General features: G+C 42.5%; 1 protein-coding gene across 3 annotated transcripts in view; it reads right to left on the bottom strand.

The window, feature by feature from the left end:
• DENND6A (DENN domain containing 6A) overlaps positions 1-22,679 on the bottom strand; it is a 92,969-nt gene that overhangs the window by 5,076 nt on the left and 65,214 nt on the right. For 2 of the 3 annotated variants that reach the window (XM_002713264.5, XM_070050677.1), the window contains exons 12-18: positions 21,890-21,984; positions 5,629-5,694; positions 5,481-5,545; positions 4,864-4,953; positions 1,625-1,678; positions 1,414-1,523; positions 805-907 (exon numbers count right to left, since the gene is read on the bottom strand). In XM_002713264.5, coding sequence (XP_002713310.3) covers positions 805-907; positions 1,414-1,523; positions 1,625-1,678; positions 4,864-4,953; positions 5,481-5,545; positions 5,629-5,694; positions 21,890-21,984 — 583 coding nt within the window. The remainder of the gene's footprint in view (positions 1-804; positions 908-1,413; positions 1,524-1,624; positions 1,679-4,863; positions 4,954-5,480; positions 5,546-5,628; positions 5,695-21,889; positions 21,985-22,679) is intronic. The other variant, XM_017343899.3, reaches the window with a different exon arrangement.

Here is a 22,679-nt window from a genome sequence, read left to right as displayed (position 1 = left end):
GATTCAATGATCGTTTACAGTTCTTATCTCTTCCGTTGAGGAAGTGTTTTTTTTTTTTTCTCTTCATACTACTTGTTGAACTCTTTTACTTAGTGTAGGGTTAACTATATGATCATTAAGTAAACTGAAAATAGATCTTTGTAAAAATTAACAGTGAGGATGTGAGAGGGAAGAGGAGGAAGGGTTGGAGTAAGGGCAGGAGGAAGGGTAGCAGGGGAAGTGTTACTATGTTCCTAAATCTGTATACGAAATACATGCAAGTTGCAAAACTTAAATAAAATTTTTAGAAAATGCAGAGTTAAGACTACTTGGAAGCGAATACTGACTCTGTGCAGTAGTATGATGGTTTCTGGTTCTCCAGCAAAGTCCCTAGTTTGTAGCATTTCCCAATTTCTGATACATATTCCTACACTAGGCAATTCCAAGAGAGCTACCAACCTAAGGTCGCTAAACACAGAGCTGGAAGGAGATGCACAGAAGCAGCATTTTTAAGCCAATGCCAGTGAGCCCCAGCGCATTGCTGGCTCCACTTATGCAAACTGAAGCAAGTCACGTCACTTCTAAGCCACGCTGCAGGTGTCCCTTAATGCAGAGCATAACACACTTATCCCAATGCACTGTTTTGAGGACTATAAGAGATTAATTACATAAAACACTTACAGAATCTCTGGCACATAGTATATGGCCTGGAAAACCTAGCTATTAAAGAAGTAGATACAGGTACAATTTTCCACCTGTAAGGGCAACTGAATCTTTTTATTTTCAACAGCTGTTCATTATCATACAAACACATTTTTTTCTAACCTCTTCACAAAGAGCTTCTAGATGAAGTGCTTCCAATTTTTGGGTCATTTCCTTCCGCCGGGTCTTGAACCAGCCATCAAAATTTGGAGACTTAAGAAAATGTCTATAAAATTAAAGAGAGCAAAGTATGACTATGATTTCCTTCCTTTCCTCAATACTTTTCCTACCTACAGCTCACAGAACCAAGTTAAACAACAGATTCTTTTAAAAAAGTAACTGAAGTCTAAGTCCAGTTTTTTGTCTTCTTTTGTTTGCTTGTTTTAAAAGAACTTGTTTTGCTGTTGTTGAGAGGCAGAGCACCCATCCACTGGTTCGTTCTTTGCTCCTCAAATGCCTGCAATGGCCAGGGTTGTTGCGGGGCCAGGGCCAGAGGCCTGGAACACAATTCAAGTCTCCCACATGCGTGATAGGAACCTAACTGCTAGAGCCACTGTGTCTCTGCAGTGGAAAGAAGCTGAACTCAGGAGCCAGCTATGGTACTCAACCTCAGTTACTCTGATGTGGGACACAGGCATCTTAACTACTAGGCTAAATGCCCACCCCTATATTGTTTTGTTTTCAAACAGCGCACTACAACTGGATAAAAAAGAGGGGCAAAAAAAGACTAACCGATAAAGTCCAATCCAATCGCCTTTTATTCTTGATGTTAGCTGAGGTCCAGTTTTCTCAAGTGTTTTCATAAATTCTTCTGGAAGGAACTGCCTTAATTGGGGTGGACTCTAGAAAACAGCACATAGTATATTTAGAAACTGGAAATGGACATATTCACAGCAGTTAATTACAGTTACAGAACTCAAATAGGATTTCAATACAGTCATACCTTCCATGGAGAAATACTTTTTTGCAAAGGCATCAAACTTGCCACATACCTTTCCTGAAATAAAAAAAAAGTAGGTGTTCTTACCAAGAGAGTCTCAAAAACATTCCAACAGATCAGGCTCTTTTTTTTAAGGTTTCTAAGTGTGATATAATTTTAGATAGACAGATAGGGAGAGAGAGGGAGGCTTTTGTCCATGGTTCCTGGCTCATAACTCCTTCCACATGGACAGGTTTTAGAACCGAGAATTTCTTTTCCCTAAAGTGGGTCATAGAAAACCTAATCTTCTCGCTTTTCTGACCTGGAGCTGCTGATCATAAAGAAATTCTCTGACCTACTTTGTCTGATAATAGACAATAAAACCCCCTTTTCAGAAGGGATCCACCCTCACGCCAGCAAGGAAGGAATGCTGAAGAATCTGAACAGACAGGCCTGGCTGGGTTTCCCTGGTCTATTACCAGCAGATCATACCCCTCTGTCCAATCACATTTCTACATGGTTGTTCAGCTTCAGTCATGCTGATACAATGAAGTCTGCATAAAATAACAACAGGACAGGGTTTGAAGAGCTTCTGGATAGCTGAACATGTGGCGGTTGCTAGAGGTGGTGCTCAGAGCTCTGCACCCCTTCCCCTTTCTCTCACTCTATGCATCCCTTCTCCAATATTTTCTGTAATATCCTTTATAATAAACCAATAACCACCAAGTATTTCCTTGAATTGTTTAGGCAGCTCAAACAAATGAATCAATGCTGAGGAGGGGTTTGTGGGAACCCTTATTTATGGCTGATCAGTCAGAAGCATAAATGAAGTGACCTGGAGCTTGCAATTGGCATCTGAAGTGGAGGGAGCCAGTGTTGGGAAGTGAGCCTCAGTCTGTGGGATCTGCTGCTAACGCTAGGTAGACGGTGACAGACGTGAAGGAAAGGACACCCAGCTGGTGTCCACTGCAGAGGTCACTGCTTGCTGGCAGGGAGAAGCCTCACACCTGCCGGCATCCCAGAAGCCATCCGTGTTGTGAGTGCATAATAGAAGACACTGGGGCTGAATTTGTTTATCTACTCACCATAGGCACTTTCAGTGGACATCAACAACTCCATCGCTCCCCATGAGAGACACAGACAAATTTAGACTGAGCTGGGAAGTTAGATTTTCAACAAAGATTTAACTAAATCTTGGATAATCTAAGAGACTATACTGTTTTTTAAAAAAAATTATTTATTTATTTGAAATGCAGGGTTAGAGAGAGAGAGAGAGAGAGAGAGAGAGAAATCTTTTATCCGCTGGTTCACTCCTCAGATGGCAGGTATGGCTAGGGCTAGGTCAGGTTGCAGCTAGGAGCCAGGAGCTTCACCCAGGTCTCCCACATGAGAGTCCCCTCAGGGACTTGGGCCTACTTCCACTGTTTTCACAGGCACTTTAGCAGGGAGCTGGATTGGAAGTAGAGCACCTGGGAGTTGAACCAGTGCCCATATGGGATGCAGGCACTGCATGCAGCAGCTTAACCTGCTGCACAACAGCACTGGTCTGGGGACCTCATATTTTAATGATAATACTTAACATTATCAAATAACTAGGTACTGAAAAATGTCCTTTACATTTTATATGCATGATTTCTTATAATACTTGCAATCAATGCTATGTGGCAGGCATTACTGGGAAACTGAGGCTACAAAAGACTAAGCAAACTGACCAAGGTTGTAGCCTGAACTTTAGTTCATGTCTACTTGACTTTAATCCATGCTTTTGAGCACTACAGTAAAGTCTGTTTACTTAAACAAGGAGATTTAAAGTGAACAACATAAACTGACATCCACAGACAAAAAAAAGAATATTTCTTCCCAAAATGTAACAGCAAAGATCTCCAAGTTGCCCCAAATAATATTCAGAGATAGACTGTATTAACACCTACATAAAATCTACAATGAAATCTCCAGACAAGGATCATGCCATGGTACCTATATTTTAATACAATACTCCACTGAATTTCGTAGAATAACCATATTATCTAGTCATTTATTCCATAAATATTTGAGTGTTACCATATGCCAGACTGAAGAAATGGTAATGAGCAAGACACAGTTCCTGTTATCATGGAACTACTAAAGTCTCATGGATGTGACACCAAACTGTGATCAAGAAAACAGTTTCAGGGATGGTGCTGTGGTGCAGCAGGTTAAGCTGCTGGCTGCGATTCCAGCATCCCACATGGGCGACAGTTCACGTCCTAGTCATTCTACTTTCGATCCACCTTCCTGCTAATGGCCTGGGAAAAGCAGCAGATGGTCCAAGTGCTTGGGCCCCTCTCTGAAACCACATGGGAGACCCGGATGAAGCACATGGCTCCAGCCCTGGTTGTTGCAGCCATTTGGGGAGTGAACCAAGATGAAAGATCTCTTGGGGGCCTGCACTGTGGTGTAGCGGGTGAAGCCACTGCCTGCAGTGCCGGCATCCTATATGGGCACCGGTTTGGGTCCCAGCGGCTCCTCTTCTGATCCAGCTCTCTGCTGTGGTCTGGGAGGGCAGTGGAAGATGGTCCAGGTGCTCAGGCCCCTGCATTCATGTGAGAGACCCGGAGGAGGCTCCTGGCTCCTGGCTTCAGACTGGCGCAGCTTTGGCTGCTGCGGCCGTCTGAGAAGTGAGCCGACAGGTGGAGGACCTCTCTCTCTCTCTCTTTCTCAGCCTCTGCCTCTCTGTAACTCTGCCTTTCAAATAAATAAATAAATCTTTGAAGAAAAAAAAAAAGAAAAGAAAATCTTCCCTAAATATCTATCCTGTGTTTATCCTTAGCAGGTTATTTAAAAAAAAAAAAAAAATCTCTTTCTCTGTCTTCCCCTCTCTCCCTGTAACTCTGCCTTTCAAATAAACAAATAAATCTTAAAAAAAAAGAAAACAATTTCAAAGAAGCTCTAGAACAACCTTTTTTAAACAAGCAAAATACAAGTTACATAATATTTTGTATCAATTATCCAAGATTCACACCAACTCTGAAAGGTAAGTAGGGGAAGTGGAATCATCCACATTTTACATGGAAGGAAAGTGAGGGTCAGAGAGAGGAAGTGACTTAGTGAGCTGCTCAGTTAATACCTGGACAAAGACTGCAGATCTCTAGAAGGGCTCTAGTTTTAACCACTAGAAACACAAGCAGGCAGAGTACACAACTTAAAGCCTTGAAGGAAGGGACAAATATTCATATACTTGTCAATAAACCATTAAATTAAGTAAGATATATTTGTTAACCTACTAATGGAATGATGAAGCTTTGTGTCAGTTCCAAAAAGTAGCGTCGAAGAATAACACTTTGAGCCTCAGAAGGACGTTTCTGTTGTACACCCTTAAAAGGAGAAACAATGAGGACCTACATGTATATTCTGGCATCAAGGAATACAAAACAAGAATAATTATCAAGTTTGCCTGCTTTTTAAATACACATTTATACTTGACAGTAAAAAAACAGAAAAACTAGAACCTCATCTTGAAGAGACTTAATTTGAAGTTCACTGCACAACATCCTACAGAAAGAGTCCTTACAGCAAAACATGAGAGTCTTCAGCTTAGGAAACATCATTCATCCCATACTTTAAAAAATTTCAGTTCCTTTTTCAATTTATATTTGCTATATTAATAATATTAAACTTTTTCAAAATGTGAACTACATCCAATTCTCAGAAACTGTCAGTCTAGAAAGACTGGCACTCTTCTGTAGTTGCTGCTACTTCAGTCTCCTGATTTTTATGAAGTTTTGGTTCAAATGGAAGACATCTTTTATATATTATATATAAAGCACATATTGCCTGCCTGCCTGCACATTATACAACTGAACAAGGACATTTAAATTACTAATTAGAACGAGCAAATTACCTTCTGCAGTTGTCTTATGATCTCTTCATCTCTATTTAGATATGGCTTGTAAGAAGTATAAACTCCTATGAAGTAAAGAAAAGACAGTAAATAGAAAAACTCAAGTACCCACTTAAGTATGTATATTAAAATTAAGAAAGGTCAATACCAGGTTTAGAATCCAGAGTCTTTAGGTTCTTCAATTTTTTCACTTTAACCTGCTTAGGAATTTCACCTGAAGGAAGCAATATAGATATTCTCATAATTATCTTGGAATTTTATAAGATCCACAATCTGCTACTTACTACAGTTAGGGATAATACAGCTAAACTCTTCATCTTAATATAAACCAATACTTAAAAGTTTATTCCAGACAAAACTAGATAAAGGGAACACTGAATTATTATAACAAAAGAAAGACAATAAAATTATATAAAATGGATATTTGATTTCTCAATATATGTTGATCATTACTTGACTTTTTACCTTTTAATCATTCTACTGGGAATTTAAAATCTATATAGCAAACATTAAATTAAAAATGTATGTGCTAGGCCGGCGCCGCGGCTCACTAGGCTAATCCTCCGCCTAGCGGCGCCGGCACACCGGGTTCTAGTCCCGGTCGGGGCGCCGGATTCTGTCCCGGTTGCCCCTCTTCCAGGCCAGCCCTCTGCTGTGGCCAGGGAGTGCAGTGGAGGATGGCCCAGGTGCTTGGGCCCTGCACCCCATGGGAGACCAGGAAAAGCACCTGGCTCCTGGCTCCTGCCATCGGATCAGCGCGGTGCGCCGGCCGCAGCGCGGCGGCCGCGGCAGCCATTGGAGGATAAACCAACGGCAAAGGAAGACCTTTCTCTCTGTCTCTCTCTCTCACTGTCCACTCTGCCTGTCAAAAAAAAAAAAAATGTATGTGCTAAATCGGAATAAAATATCCTTTAGGAGTAAATGAAACAGTGACTGTGCAGATGTAGTCTTCCCCACATTTTGTATTTGCATTATAGAATCTTACACTGCCACCAAATGGTAACAACAAGTACAACAATCACAAGACAGAGCCACAGATAGACAGAACTCCTGAGAAGGCTGTTGCGTTGCACAGCCTTGTCACACATACAATAGCCCTGGTCTTCAGGTCAAGAGAAGTTACAATTTAATAATGGTTACAACAGGCAGCAAAATACCTCAACATACACACTTAAAATGTCATGAACATACCCAATAGACTTTTTTTACTCTTTCCAATTCCCTACTTTTCCTCTACATAAAAGAACCTAAGAACCTAAGAATTGGGGCCGGCGCTGTGGTGCAGCGGGTTAATGCCCTGGCCTGAAGCACTGGCATCCCAAATGGGCACTGGTTCAGGACCCAGCTGCTGTACTTCCGGTCCAGCTCTCTGCTATGGCCTGGGAAAGCAGTAGAAGATGGCCCAAGTCCTTGAGCCCCTGCACCCACGTGGGAGACCAGGAAGAAGCTCCTGGCTCCTGGCTTCGGACTGGCACAGCTCCGGCCATTGCAGCCAACTGGGTAGTGAACCACTAGATGGAAGACCTCTCTCAGCTTCTCCTCTCTCTGTGTAACTCTTTCAAATAAATAAATAAATCTTAAAAAAAAAAGAACCTAAGAATTGAAACACAATACAGAGATTGTCTAATTCAAGCCTCCAAATTTATAAAATATCTTTATTGAAATCATTACATAAATTAAACTGCTATTTATGGTACACATGAGGGGATTACTGGAACAGGAAAGAATTTCATTCACAATATATTTTTTTAAATATTAAGAGCATATTGCCATGGTAAAAGATATTTTTATAAATTTTTACTTTGAAGTAAGATTCATATTCCAAAAAAGTTGCAAAGCAGTAATCTGTACGTTTTTCAACTATCCTGATAAGAACTTTAAATGGACACATGGGCCAGCGCTGCAGCTCAATAGGCTAATCCTCTGCCTGCGGCACCAGCACCCTGGGTTCTAGTCCCGGTCAGGGCACCAGATTCTGTCCCAGTTGCCCCTCTTCCAGGCCAGCTCTCTGCTGTGGCCTGGGAGTGCAGTGGAGGATGGCCCAAGTCCTGGGAGACCAGGAGAAGCACCTGGCTCCTGCCTTCGGATCAGTGCGGTGCGCCGGCTGCAGTGGCCATTGGAGGGTGAACCAATGGTAAAGGAAGACCTTTCTCTCTGTCTCTCTCTCACTGTCCACTCTACCTATCAAAAAAAAAAATTAAAAAAAAAATAAATGGACACATGTTGAAGAAGATAAATAAATCATGGATACACAGATTTATTTTTTCATTGATTCTGTTATCAATAAATGCAAGGTACTTGTCCATTCAGGAATAAAAACAACTCATTTCAGATATAAAGGAGTTCACAGGCTAACAGTAAAATATGACATAGAAAGAGAAATGTAACACAGTAGAATACACGCCAGGGTGGAATTACAAACAAGAAACTATAAGGACACACAAAAATTTTCTGGCCAAAGACACGAGAGAAATTTATTGAGGATTCTTAAAGAAGGTATCATGAGGCCGGCACTGTGGCGTAGCAGGTAAAGCCACCACCTGCGGTGCCAGCATCCCATATGGACACCGGTTCCAGACCTGGCTGCTCCACTTCCCATCCATCTCTCTGCTATGGCCTGGGAAAGCAGTAGAAGATGGCCTAAGTCCTTGGGTCCCTGCATTAGCATGAGACATCTGGAAGAAGCTCCTGGCTTCAGATCAGCCCAGCTCCAGCTGTTGCAGCTATCTGGGGAGTGAACCAGCAGAGGAAGACTCCCCTCCCCTCCCCACCTTTCCCCTCCCCTCCCCACCTCTCCCCTCCCCTCCCCTCCCCTCCCCTCTCTTCTTTTCCCCCTCCCCTCCCCTCTCTTCTTTTCCCCTCCCCTCCCCTCCCCTCTCTCTGCCTCTCTAATTCTGCTCACATTTCCTCAAGGAAATGACAGCTCTGTAACTCTGCCTAAATAAATCTTTTAAAAAAAAGTGTCATTTAAGCAATCTTAGAAAAGAAATAAAATTATCCGTGAGAAGAAGGGGAAAAGACCTTTGAAGAAAAGAGTTACATTCAAAAGTATGAAGAGCATGTCACAAAGAGCTGTAGACAATGGTGAAGGCAGTCATGGCTGCCACCCACTGAATGCTTGCTCTGTGCCAGGCTCTGGGCCAGGAACACTGCACAGATAACCACATTTCACCTCCAAAATAAAAGTATGTTTACAATGCCCATTTCACATTTGAACAAAACCAAGGCACAAACAAAACTTATAGTCACACAGAGTGCACCAATACCAGTTTGCTGACTGCCATCATCCATGCCAAGTGACGACTGCCCAGGCATACAGGTTGCTAACTCTGTCATCGTTAAGTATAGAGCAGGGACAGAGAGCACCCTTATGCTTATATACTTTACTGGACAACCTAACCCCACAGCTGTCAACTCTTCTTTTGATTGACCATAAAAACTGTATATAGTTATGGGGTGCCATGTGACACTTCAATATACACAAATATGTGCAATGTATGAATCAGGGTAAGCATATTTATCTCCTCAAACATTTATCATTTCTCTGGCAAAACACTCAAAATCCCTTTTTCTAGTGTTTTTTAAATATAAAATACATCACTATTATCGATAGTCAACCTACTGCACCTGTCACTCACTACTCCCTGGCTGGCCTTTTCCTAAACCCACCTCCTCTGGGTCTCCCCAGACTCTTTTAACTGCCACTTGGCTCTCAACTTCCACGAGAACAACATTTTTAGATTCCATGCACAACGAGGTAATGTGGTATTTATCTTTTCGTGCTTGTCTTATTTCTCTTAACACAGGGACTTCCTGAGCAGTAACTTTAATTTTTTTTTATTTGACAGATAGTTATAGACAGCGAGAGAGAGACAGAGAGAAAGGTCTTCCTTCCATTGGTTCACCCCCCCAAATGGCTGCTACAGAGCTGGAGCTACGCTGATCCGAAGGCAGGAGGCAGGTGCTTCCTCTTGGTCTCCCATGCGGGTGCAGGGGCCCAAACACTTGGGCCATCTTCCACTGCCTTCCGGGGCCACAGCAGAGAGCTGGACTGGAAGAGGAGCAACCGGGACTAGAACCCGGTGCCCATATGGGATGCTGGAGCCACAGGCGGAGGATTAACAAAGTGAGCCAGGGCGCCGGCCACATATGCTAAGATTAGCTCAAGGGTCAGAATCAGAAGGAACAATAAAGATGTCTGACATATAAGGTGGCTGAAAGACCGAAAGCACGGGCCCCAGAGGAACAGGAAGTTAAGAGTAGGATGCCACCACGCAGTCTGCATTTCAACACACTCCCTGCCACAACCACAGATCTCAGCCATAAGTGGACGGGCTGCTACGCAGGGCTGCAGTACTGCACGGAGTCAGAGGGGAAGAGAGACCAGCCGATAAAAGGTGTGCACTGTAGAGTACAGCACTGCTCCTGGGCAGAAGCTGCGCCTGCAGCAGAGTGCGGCAGGAAAGGAAGAGGCAGCCTCCAGCCCTCTGTCAAGGAAGGAAACAGGCAGGCTTGTGGGGCAGGCTGGGAGAAAAACAGAGTCCAGGAAAACTCAGCTTTCTGAAATCTTTTGGACTGATTAGCTCAGTTTTTACTCTGTCAATTTTAGTTACCTATTCTCATGTTCTAATTCCCAACTTGTGGTTTTGCTTTGCAGAGTTCAGGGCAGCTTGTTAACACAAGACAGTTTTTCCCTTAATATATGCATAATTAATACATACATATTTAAGATATAGATAACTAAATTTAAGTCATTTTTCTGCCTCTGACTCCCAAGATCCCAAATAATATCAAATGTCAAAACCATAAGGGTTTGAGTAACTCTAATCATTAAAATACTATTTTCTTGGGCCGGCGCCGTGGCCCGCTTGGTTAATCCTCTGCCTGCGGTGCTGGCATCCCATATGGGCACCAGGTTCTAGTCCCAGTTGCTCCTCTTCCAGTCCAGCTCTCTGCTGTGGCCTGGAAAAGCAGTGGAGGATGGCCCAAGTGCTTGGGCGCCTGTACCAGGAAGAAGTACCTGGCTCCTGGCTTCGGATCAGCGTAGCTCCGGCCACGGCAGCCATTTGCAGGGTGAACCAATGGAAGGAAGACCTTTCTCTCTGTCTCTCTCTCTCACTGTCTCACTCTGTCAAATAAATTAAAAAAATATTATTTTCTACTTTCTTCTACTTCAAGTCACAAAGGACTTGCAACTCTTCTATGTACTGCTGTTGCCAGTTACAACCCATTGTTTCCTGGAACTCACTGGGTAAGAGGCTCAGTAACAGGAAGGAAAAAAATCAACAGGGGGTTTCATGTTTCTGGACATTCAGTAAGTCGTTTGTAATGATGAAGGAATAGTGATCCATGCGTGTATTTTAAAAAGAGAAACAACAAGAATGCAACCTTTGTAGCAATCTTCATCCACAAACTTCTTGTGGCCCTCATCAGGTGAGATGCATAATCAACTCTACTATCCCACCACCATCATTTTTGTACTGTAGCATGTAATACATACAAAGATAATGTCATAAAAATATATTGTTTATTCAAATAAATAAAACGAATGTCAGATAGCTCTGGAAAAAAATCGAGAATGCCAGAGCACACCAGTTCAAGTCCTGGCTGCCCCTCTTCCAATCTAGATCTCTGCTATGGCTTGGGAAGACAGTAGAAGATGGCTCAAGTCCTTGGGACCCTGTACCCGCATGGGAAGACCCAGAGGAAGCTCCTGGTTCCTGGCTTCGGATTGGCATAGTTTGGGCTGTTGAGGCCAATTGGGGAGTGAACCGGTGGATGGAAGACCTCTTTCTCTCTTTCTCTCTCTGCCTCTGCCTCTCCTTCTCTCTCTGTATAACTCTGAATTTCAAATAAATAAATACAATAAATCTTTATAAAAACAATGGGCAAAGGACTTGAATAGACATTTCTCCAAACAAAATACACAAATGGGCATTGAGGACATGAAAAGACACTAGCCATCAATAACCACTAGGGAAATAAAAAAAAAATTCACAATGCAGTATCACCAAAGATCCATTAGCATGCATACGATCAAAAAATAAATAACAGGGGCCAGAGCCATGGTGTAGTGGGCTAAGCCTTCGCATACAGCATCAGCATCCCATATGAGCACTGGTTCGAGTCCCAGCTGCTCCTCTTCTGATCCAGCTCTCTGATAATGGCCTGGGAAAGCAACAGAAGATGGGCCCCTGCACCCACATGGGAGACCCCAAAGAAGCTCCTGGCTCCTGGCTTCTGATCGGCCCAGGTTCAGCTGGGGGGTGGACCATCAGATGGAAGACCCCTGTCTCTCTAATCTGTCTGTAATTCTCTAAGTAAATAAAATATATATAAAAAAAATAATAACAGAGGAGCCAGCAATGTGGCACAGGGGGTTAAGCCACTGCCTGCAACACTGGCATTCCATTTGTGTGCTGGTTCCAGTCCTGGCTGCTCCACTTTCAATCTCCTCTCTGTTATTGTGCCTGGGAAAGCAGCAGAAAAGATGGTCCAAGTACTTAGGTCCCTGTAACCCACATGGGAGACCCAGGTGGAATTCCTAGCTCTTAGCTTCATGAGAAAGAGACAGAGAGAAAGAAGGGGGTAGGAGGGAGGAGAGGAGGGAGGGAGGGAGAAAGGGAGGGAGGGAGAGAGAGAGAGAGAGAGAGAGAGAGAGAGAATATGAATCATCCAATGGTTCACTCTCCAAATGTCCACCACAGCCAAGGCTGGACCAGGACAAGCCCAGGAGCCAGTAATTCCATCAGGGTCTGTCGCTCCCCCGCTTTCGGAGGAACCACCCCGGACTCTGCGCTGTTTTCTTTCCCCAGCCCTTCCCGGATTTGCTGCCGCTCCCCCGCCTCCGCGGAGGAGCGGCACCAGCGAGCTCTCCGACTGACTCTCTCAGAGGGGCACGGCTGCGGCTGCGCATGTTGTCTCTCTCCCCCTTTTAAGGGGGTTGGGTCAGGAATCAGCTAATTAACGAAGCAGCTGTGTAAGATTTGTTTACTCTCTCTCAGCGCCATATGATGGGAGATCAGATGCATAGAGTTAGTCTTAATAGTCTCAGTGGTCTAGTCTAGTCTCGGTAGTCTCAGTACTTATTTTGCTATGTTGCGGGAGACAGGCCCTGCTCCCCACAAGGGTCTCCTACATGGGTGGCAGGACTCAAGTACTTGGGTCATAATCTGCTGCCTCCCAAGTGCATTAGCAGGAAGCTAGATGGGAAGTAGAGTAGCCAGAATTGGAATCAGGAAATCCTATATGGAATGCAGGTATTCCCAAGAGAAGCTTAATCTGCAGTGCCACATGCCCTTCAAGTTTCAATTTTGCAAGATGAAAGAGTTCTGTGGATTGACAAGTGACAATAAGTATATTTGTATCAGTGCCAATGTGCTTAATGCCACTGAATTGTACACATAGAAATGGGAGATGGCATTGTTGTGCAGTGGCTAAAGCCACTGCCTACAACAACAGCATACCATATGGGCACCAGTTTGAGTTCCTGCTGCACCACTTACCACTTCTGATCCAGCTCCCTGCTAATGTGTCTGAGAAAGCAGCAGAAGATGTCCCAATTGCTTGGGCCCCTGCAGCAACATGGGAGACAAGAAAGAAGCTCCTGGCTTCTGGCTTCATACTGGCCCACCTCTGGCTGTTGTAACCATTTGGGGAGTGAAAAAGCAGATGGAAGATCTCTCTGTGTGTCTCGCTCTCCTTCTGTAAACTCTGCCTTTCAAATAAATAAATATTTTTTTAAAAAAAGGTAGAGATGGTAACTTTCCTTTTTTTTTCTTTTTTTTATTTGACAGACAGTGAGGGAGAGACACAGAGAGAAAGGTCTTCCTTCCATTGGTTCATTCCTCAAATGGCTGCCACAGCCGGCGCTGCGCCGATCCGAAGCCAGGAGCCAGGTGTTTCTTCCTGGTCTCCTATGCAGGTGCAGGGGCCCAAGTATTTGGGTCATCCTCCACTGCCCTCCTGGGCCACAGCAGAGAGCTGGACTGGAAGAGGTGCAACCGGGAGTAGAACTGGTGCCCATTTGGGATGCCGGTGCTGAAGGCGGAGGATTAACCAACCGAGCCACGGCGCCAGCCAGTAAATTTTCTATCACATTTATTTCCACAATTTCTAAAAAGAAATGAAACTTTGATTCATGTTTCTCATAGATAAACTTTGGAAACATGATGGTAAGTAAAATAAGCCATGCAATAAAAGCACAAATATGTACAATTCCACAAAACATAACAGTATGTAGAATACTTAAGTTCATAGAGACAGAAATTAGAAGTTACCCGGGGCTGCACGAAGGGCGCATTGTTTATTGGGTAAAAAGATTCCATTTAAGATGATTAAAAAGTACTATCAATACACTAATGATGGTTTACAACATTATGAACTGAATTATACACTTAAAAATAATAAAAATGGTGAGGACTGCTGTTTGGCTCAGTGGGTTAAGCTGCCACCTGCAGCCTCAGCATTCCATATGAGTGCTGGTTCAAGTCATGGCTACTCCACTCTGATTCAGCTTCCTGCGAATGTACCTAAGAAAGTAGCAGAAGATGGCCCAAGTATTTGGGCTCCTGCCACCCACATGGGAGACCCGGATGAAGCTGCTCGTTCTCGGCTTTGGCCTATCCCAGTCCTGGCCGTTGCAGCCATTTGGAGAGTAAACCAGCAGATGAAAGATGTCTCTGTTTCTCCCTCTCTCTCTGTAACTCTGCCTCTCAAATAAATAAATTTTGGGGGGCCAACACTGTGATATAGTGAGTTAAGCTTCTGCCTGCGGCACAGGCATCCCATATGGACACAAGTTCAAGCCCTGGATGCTCCACTTCTGATCCAGCTCTCTGCTATGGCCTGGGAAAGGAGTGGAAGATGGCCCACATTCTTGGGCCCCTGCACTCTGTGGGAGACCTGAAGAAGCTCTTGGTTCCTGACTTTGGATCAGCCCAGCCCTGGCCGTTGAAGCCATATGAGGAGTGCACCAGCAGACAGAAGACCTCTCTCTCTGTTTCTCCCTCTCTCTCTCTCTAACTCTGACTCCCAAATAAATAAATAAGTCTTTTAAAAAAAAAAAAAAAGAGGGATGATGAATGCCTTTAAAAAATCTTTTTTAAAAAAAGCACAAATGGTCAATTTTATGGCATATATATTTTACACAATAAAAATCTTAAGTGGGAAAATGCATTAAGAATATACTAATTTAATAAAATTCACTTATGTTGAAGTCATACTCATGTGAGATCTGCCAGTGGGAGAAACAGTCTGTTGTTACAGATATAGGTCTGGGGCCAGCGCTGTGGAGCAGCAGGTTAAGCCACCATCTGCCATGCTGGCATCCCATATGGGCTTCAGTTCCAGTCTAGCTGCACCACTTCTGATCCAGCTCCCTGATAATGTGTCTGAGAAAACAGTGGAAAATGGCCCAAGTGCTTGGGCCCCTGCAGCACCCATGTGGGAGACCCAGAAGAACCTCCTGGTTTTGGATTGGCCCAGTTCCAGCCACTGCAGCCATTTAGGGAGAGAACCACTGGATGGAAGACTTCTCTTTCTCTCTTTCTCTGTAACTCTGCCTTTCAAGTAAATAAATAAAACTCTTTAAAAAAAATAGATATAGGTCTATATAGGTCTATTAGTCAACCTATCCCCTCTGCTAAGGAACTGAACAAAGACCAAAGCAAGAATACTGATATTCTCTAGCAGGTACTTCCACTAGACTCTATAAAGCACAGATTCCAAGTAACACCATTTATCTTACAGTAAAAGTGATGCTTTAGTAAAAGGTCCAAATAAAGTGATGACAGAAATTACGAGAGAGAATGTACCATCTCTCCTATAAGGTAGCCTGCTCAAAATGAAATCTTATCTATATTCCATATATGTCCTCATCCCCATTTTGAAAAATAAATTCAAGAGTTGTACCTCCTTTCTCTTGGTCCTAGGTACAATGTTAACTTCATTTATCTGAAGAGGACACAGAGCAATAAAAATATTAGCTGTAACAATCATAAAAAAAAAAAAAACTACTGACCAGTACCTCTCATGTATATACATGTAAAAATCTTCAGCAAAGGGGTTGGCATTGTGGCACAATGGGTTAAGCAGCCACTTGCAATGCCAGCATCCCGTATGCCAGCACTTATTTGGGTCCTGGCTGCTCCACTTCCAATCCAACTCCTGCTAATGGCCTGGGAAAGCAGTGGAATACGGCCCAGTGCTTGGGCTCCTGCACCCACATGGGAGACCCAAATGAAGCTCCTGTCTCTTGGCTTCAGCCTGGTCCAGCCCTGGCCATTGCAGCCATTTGGGGAGTGAACCAATGGATAGAAGATCTCTCCTGCTCTCTCTGTAACTCTGCCTTTGAAATTAAAAATAAATATTGAAAGAAAAAAAAAACTTCAACAAAGTATTAGCAGACTGAAGCCAGCAACATAAAAAGGACTATACACTATGACCAAATGGGATTTATCAGAAGAAGTGACGTTGGTCTCATATCTAAAAGTGAATTAATTTAACATATTAATAAAGGACAAAAATCCCATGATGATCTGCAAAGGTAAAGGAATAGCATTTAATGAAATTCAGTGCCAATTTATGATAAATGTCTCAACAAACTTGAAACAGAAGAGTGTTTCCTCAATCTGATTAAAGACATATATGAGAAACTCATTTAACATAATCGATGATAAAAAAAAAAACTGAATGTTGGGCTGGTGCTATGGAATAATGGGTTAAGCCTCTGCCTGCAGTTCCAGAACCTTATATGGGCACCGGTTCATGTCTCAGCCGCTCGTCTTCTGATCCTGCTCTCTGCTGCGGCCTGGGAAAGCAGAAGATGGCCCAAGTGCTTGGGCCTCTGCACCTGCATGGGATACCAGGAAGAAGCTCCTGGATCCTGGCTTTGTATTGGCTCAGCTCCAGCCATTGCAGCCATTTGGGGAATAAATCAGCAGATGGAAGACCTCCTTCTCTTTCTCTCCATCTGTCTGTAACTCTATCTCTCAAATAACTAAATAAATAAAATATCTTTTTAAAAAACCTAATGCTGGGGGCTGGTGCTATGGAATAGCAGGTGAAGTGGCGCCTGCAGTGCTGGCATCCCGTATGGGTGCCAGTTCGTGGGAGACCCAGAAGATGCTCTTGACTCCTGGCTTCGGATCTGCGCAGCTCCAGCCGTTGTGGCCAATTGGGGAGTGAACCATCGGATGGAAGACCTCTCTCTCTCTGCCTCTCCTTCTCTCTCAGTATAACTCTTTCAAGTAAATAAATAAATCTTAAAAAAAAAAAAAACTAATGCTCTCTCCCTGAAATAAAGAACAAGGCAAGGGTATCTATTCTCACCAACTATAATTCAATATTGTACTGGAGGTTCTAACCAAAGCAGATACTAGATATTAGAAAGATCAAATAGAATAGATTAGAATGAATGATTGAAAAATAAATAAATGAATGTCATTCAGATAAGAAAGGAAGAAGTTTATCTGCAGAAGATATGATCCTGTAATCATAACATTTCTACAGAATCAACAGCAAAAGATATAGAAACTAATTGTATTTCTATAAACTGGCAATAGAAAAACCAAAATGGAGTTAAAATTCTATTTTTAATAGCATCAAAAAGAATAAAATGGGGCTGGTGCTGTGGCACAGTGGGTTAAAGCCCTGGCCTGACGCGCCAGCATCCCATATGGGTGCCAGTTCTAGTCCTGGCTGCTCTTCTTCCAATCTAGCTCTCTGCTATGGCCTGGGAAAGCAGTGGCGATGGCCCAACTCCTTGGGCCCCTGCAATCACTTCTTCCAGGAAGACCTGGAAGAAACTCCTGATTCCTGGCTTTGGTTCGGCGCAGCTCCAGCCATTGCAGCCATCTGGGGAGTGAACCAGTGAATGGAAAACTTCTCTCTCTGTCTCTACCTCTCTCTGTAACTCTTTCAAATAAATAAAATAAATCTTTAAAAAAGAAGAATAAAATATAGAGGGATTAAGTCAACAAAAGAAACATAAGGCTTGTACAATTAAAACTATAAAATATCACAGAAACTTAAAGATGATCTGAATAAATGGAGACATATTATGTACTCATGGATGGAAGACTCACTATTTTTAAGACAGCAGTCCCCTTACCCCTTATTGATTGCATATTCAGTATAATCCCTACCAAAAACCAACTGGATTTTTATAGAAATTGACAAACTAATTCTAAAACTTACACAGAAGCACGATTACTCATAATAGCCAACACAATTTTGAAAACCAAGAATAAAATTAAGAGAACTTAAACTTTGTGATTTCAAAATGTACTATAAAACTGTCATAATAAAGACAGCATAGTTCTGGTGAGAAGACAGATGAAGCAGCAGAACAGAAACAAGACTTTTTTTTTTTTTTTTTTTTTTTGACAGGCAGAGTGGACAGTGAGAGAGACAGAGAGAAAGGGCTTCCTTTTGCCGTTGGTTCACCCTCCAATGGCCGCCGCAGCCAGCGCGCTGAGGCTGGTGCACCGCGCTGATCTGACGGCAGAAGCCAGGTACTTATCCTGGTCTCCAATGGGGTGCAGGGCCCAAGCACCTGGGCCATCCTCCACTGCACTCCCTGGCCACAGCAGAGAGCTGGCCTGGAAGAGGGGCAACCGGGACAGAATCCGGCGCCCCGACCGAGACTAGAACCCGGTGTGCCAGCGCCGCAAGGCGGAGGATTAGCCTAGTGAGCCACGGCGCCAGCCCCATAAACAAGACTTCTATAATAATTGTCAGCTGAGTTTCAACAAAGGTACCAACACAATTCAATGGAAAAGTACAGTCTTTTCAATAAATGGTGTGAAGATAACTGGTGACTTTAGACCCTTACTTCATACCATACACAAAAATTAACTCAAAGTGGTCCACAGACCTAAATATAAGCACTAACATAATACAACTTTTAGAAGAAAATATAGAAGAAAATCTTTGCGATCCTGGGTTAGGCAACAAGTTCTTAAAGTTCAAAAGGCTACTGCATTAAATGCCCATCAATGGTAGACTGGATAAAGAAATTATGGGATATGTATTCTTTAGAATACTATACAGCAGTAAGAAACAACGAAATCCAGTCATTTGCAACAAAATGGAGGAATCTGGAACACATCATGCTGAGTGAAATAAGCCAGTCCCAAAGGGACAAATACCATATGTTCTCCCTGATCGGTGACAACTGACTGAACACCAAAAAGGAAACCTCCTGAAGTGAAATGGACACTATGAGAAATGGTGACTTGATCAGCATAGCCCTGACTGCTAATGGACAACTTAATACATTATCCCTCTTAGTATTTTTTTTTGTCTGTTCTCCTTAATATGACTGGTTTAATTCTGTAATTATCACACAGTTATTTTTAAGTGTTGAAAATTAACTGAAATGTGATCCCTGTTAAACATAAGAGTGGGAATAAGAGAGGGAAGAGATGTATAATTTGGGGCATGCTCGGGCTGACTTGCCCCAAATGGTAGAGTTGGAAACATACCAGGGGATTCCAATTCAATCCCATCAAGGTGGCATGTGCCAATGCCATCTCACTATTCCAAGTGATCAATTTCAGTTCACAATTGATCATAATGAAAGGACTAAGAGTCAAAGGGAGCACATAAACAAGTCTAGTATCTGCTAACACTAACCGATAGAATAAATAAAGGGGAGAGTGATCCAACATGGGAAGTGAGATACTCAGCAGACTCATAGAATGGCGGATGTCCTAAATAGCACTCTGGCCTCAGAATCAGCCCTAAAGTCACTCGGATCTGGCTGAAAAGCCCATGAGAGTATTTCAGGCATGGAAAGCCAAGACACTCTGGCAAAAAGATCTCTGTGAGTGAGATCCCAGTGGAAAGAACAGGTCTTCAAAGAGGGAGGTGCCTTTCTCTGAAGGGAGGAGAGAACCTCCACTTTGACTATGACCTTGTCTAAACAAGATAAGAGTCGGAGAACTCAAGGGGCTTCCATAGCCTTGGAAACTCATGACTGGTGCATAGGGAGATTACTGATGCCATAAACAGGAGTGTCAATTTGTAAAGTCAACAACAGGAGTCACTGTGCACTTACTCCTCATGTAGGATCTCTGTCCTTAATGTGCTGTACACTGAGGCTTAATGCTATAACGAGTACTCAAACAGTATATTTCACTTTGTGTTTCTATGGGGGTGCAAACGATTGAAATCTTTACTTAATGTACACTAAACTGATCTTCTGTAAAAAAAAAAAAAAAAAAAAAAGAAATTATCAATTCCCAACTTGACTCTCACTGGGATTAAACATGACAATAGGTCTGATCTGATTTCATCATCATTTAAAAAAAATCATCTATTATTTTTCACTTTATGTTTCTGTGTGGGAGCAAACTGTTGAAATCCTTACTTAAGGTATACTAAGCTGATCTTCTGTATATTAAGATAATCGAAAATGAATCTTGATGTGAATGGAAGGGGAGAGGGAGTGAGAAAGGGGAGGGTTGTGGGTGGGAGGGACGGTATGGGGGGGGAAGCCATTGTAACCCATGAGTCGTACTTTGGAAATTTATATTCATTAAATAAAAGATTAAAAAAAAAAAAAAGCTACTGCATGAAAGAAAACAAGTGATAAACTAGACATCCTCAAAAAATAAGAATTTTTCTAATTCAAAAGATTTTGGGCCGGCGCCGCGGCTCACTAGGCTAATCCTCTGCCTAGCGGCGCCAGCACACCAGGTTCTAGTCCCGGTTGGGGCGCCGGATTCTGTCCCGGTTGCCCCTCTTCCAGGCCAGCTCTCTGCTGTGGCCAGGGAGTGCAGTGGAGGATGGCCCAAGTGCTTGGGCCCTGCACCCCATGGGAGACCAGGAAAAGTACCTGGCTCCTGGCTCCTGCCATCGGATCAGCGTGGTGCGCCGGCCGCAGCACGCCGGCCGCGGCGGCCATTGGAGGGTGAACCAACGGCAAAGGAAGACCTTTCTCTCTGTCTCTCTCTCTCACTGTCCACTCTGCCTGTCAAAAAAAAAAAAAGAAAAAAGATTTTGAAGAAAATGAAAAGTCATATGTATCTGCAAACAGATTCGTGTGCACATACAGAAAGACCTCTTAACGACTCAATAAGATGAGAAACAGCATTAACTTAAAAATGGGCATCACATTTAAATAGACATTTCACTAAAGAAAATATATAAATGACAATACATAGATGAAAATACACTCAACATCACACTCATTAGGGAAAATCATTTAAAACTGCCATTTCAAACACACTAGAATGGCTATCATACAAATAACCCTACCAAACACTGGCAAACATGTGAAGAAGTGGGAAACCTCATACACTCAGCAAGAATGTAAAATGGTATGCCACTATGGAAGAGTCTGGTGGTTCCTTAAACAGGTTTATCAATGCATGCTACTCTAACCAATGATTTTGTACGTAAGTTCTGTGCCCAAATCCCCAACAGAATGCCTTCTTCCTACGGAAAGAGAAAATAAACTGTAGCCTATTATATTACAAATAGTCCAGATTAGTTGGACCACATCATGAAAATAAAAGTCAAGATTAAATAACAATCTTTAAGAAGTTTTCTCCTGTCTTCTCATATCTAAGACTCTACTAACTGTGCTTTCTGAACTACCACTAACAACTCAGAATACAAGTGGAATGGCTGGAGGTCATGACATTTACAGAATGCCATGCTCCAGGAACTGTGCTTAATCCTCCCAGCAAAGAATTTGAGCTTTGAAGAAACCGTTCTGTCCACCATCACATATCTGTGTCGGCCAAGGTGAAGGCCCTTGCTCTTTCCTCTATTTATAAGGCTTTTAATGATTTCAGTGAAAGACTGAGTCCAGTTTTTGTAAGATGATTTAAAATGCTACCTCTAACTTTAATACAACCATTTAGATGTATGTGTATACCATAAGGGATAGTTTAGATAATGTCTTAATACACCTACGTATACCAGGAGAAATAATCTTGAACAGCAATACATCAAGAAGTAATTAAAAAATAACATCAGATATTTCATATTCCAAGTATATTTCAGCACAATACTGAGAACTCTGTGCCAAGTCTAGAATAATTCTAGTATTCTATAAGGTTTTAGTCAAATAGTACTGGAGATTCCTATACTATTGAACTTTTACATATATACACAAAACACTCATATTTGGGGAGGTTTCATTTTGTTTTGTTATAATTCAATGTTTGTAACACTGTAAGTACATTTTTGGTAGGAGGACATGATGGAGTATATATATATGAATCTGCATATTTTAATGTAAAGTTAAAATCTTCTCCAAATGCTGTTATTTTAGGTTGCTTCAAAGAAAGTTATCAAAACATTAAAAAGTAACCAAGGGATGAGAACAAAGGGGAAAGACAAACCTACTCTGCCACATTACACACCAAAATCAGAACACTCAGTTTATACTGTACCTGCAGGTTTAAGGTCTCCTATTCGAATAATGTGTGGCCAGTGCTGGAGTGTTTTGGCAAAAAAAGGATTGGTTACTCCTAATATGACTGATGGCCTATATAAGAACAAAATAAAAAGAAGTCAGGAAAAGATGAACATGACATCAGTGAAGAACTGTTTACAATTTCTTCTTGCAAACAACATATAATCTTTCCTGTGACTTATAACGTATTACCGACCAACTATATGCCAGGAAACATGTTTAGCTTTAGGCAGATAAAGATGAAGGGACATGGTCCTTTCAATAGCACACAGAAAGAAGGAGATACATACCCAATTATGATAACAGAAACCAGAGGACAATGAAAGTGCTATAAGATGCATGATAATCACAAAAGAGATCAGTGTCTACCAGGGAATTAAAGGACAGCCTCACCAAGGAGATGACATTTACATGAAGACATGGAGGAGTTTTTTTCACCAAGTGGATGGGGGAGGGAGAGTGAGGGTGAGACAAGAGAATGAACAGCATGTGCAAAGCAATGAAGTGAGATCATGGTCTGTTTGTGGAACTACACGTGGTTCAACATTCCTGGAGCACAAGGTGGAAAAGATGAATAGTCAGAAATAAGAGTAGATGCTGCATAGATCACGAAGTACTAAGTTTACATGCAAAGAAATTCAGATGTTATCTTATGGCAAAGGGAAGTTACTGGAAAAGCTAGTAGGAACCACATTAACATGAATGATGAAGATCACTGTAGCAGAGATCTGGAAGATTCCTACAAGGCAGGGAGGGTTTGGGAGAAA

This window comes from Oryctolagus cuniculus, chromosome 10, assembly GCF_964237555.1.
Source record: "Oryctolagus cuniculus chromosome 10, mOryCun1.1, whole genome shotgun sequence".
NCBI classification, from domain to species: domain Eukaryota; kingdom Metazoa; phylum Chordata; class Mammalia; order Lagomorpha; family Leporidae; genus Oryctolagus; species Oryctolagus cuniculus.
The sequence above is the reverse complement of the archived record's forward strand: the minus strand, read 5'-3'. Positions and strand labels throughout refer to the sequence as shown.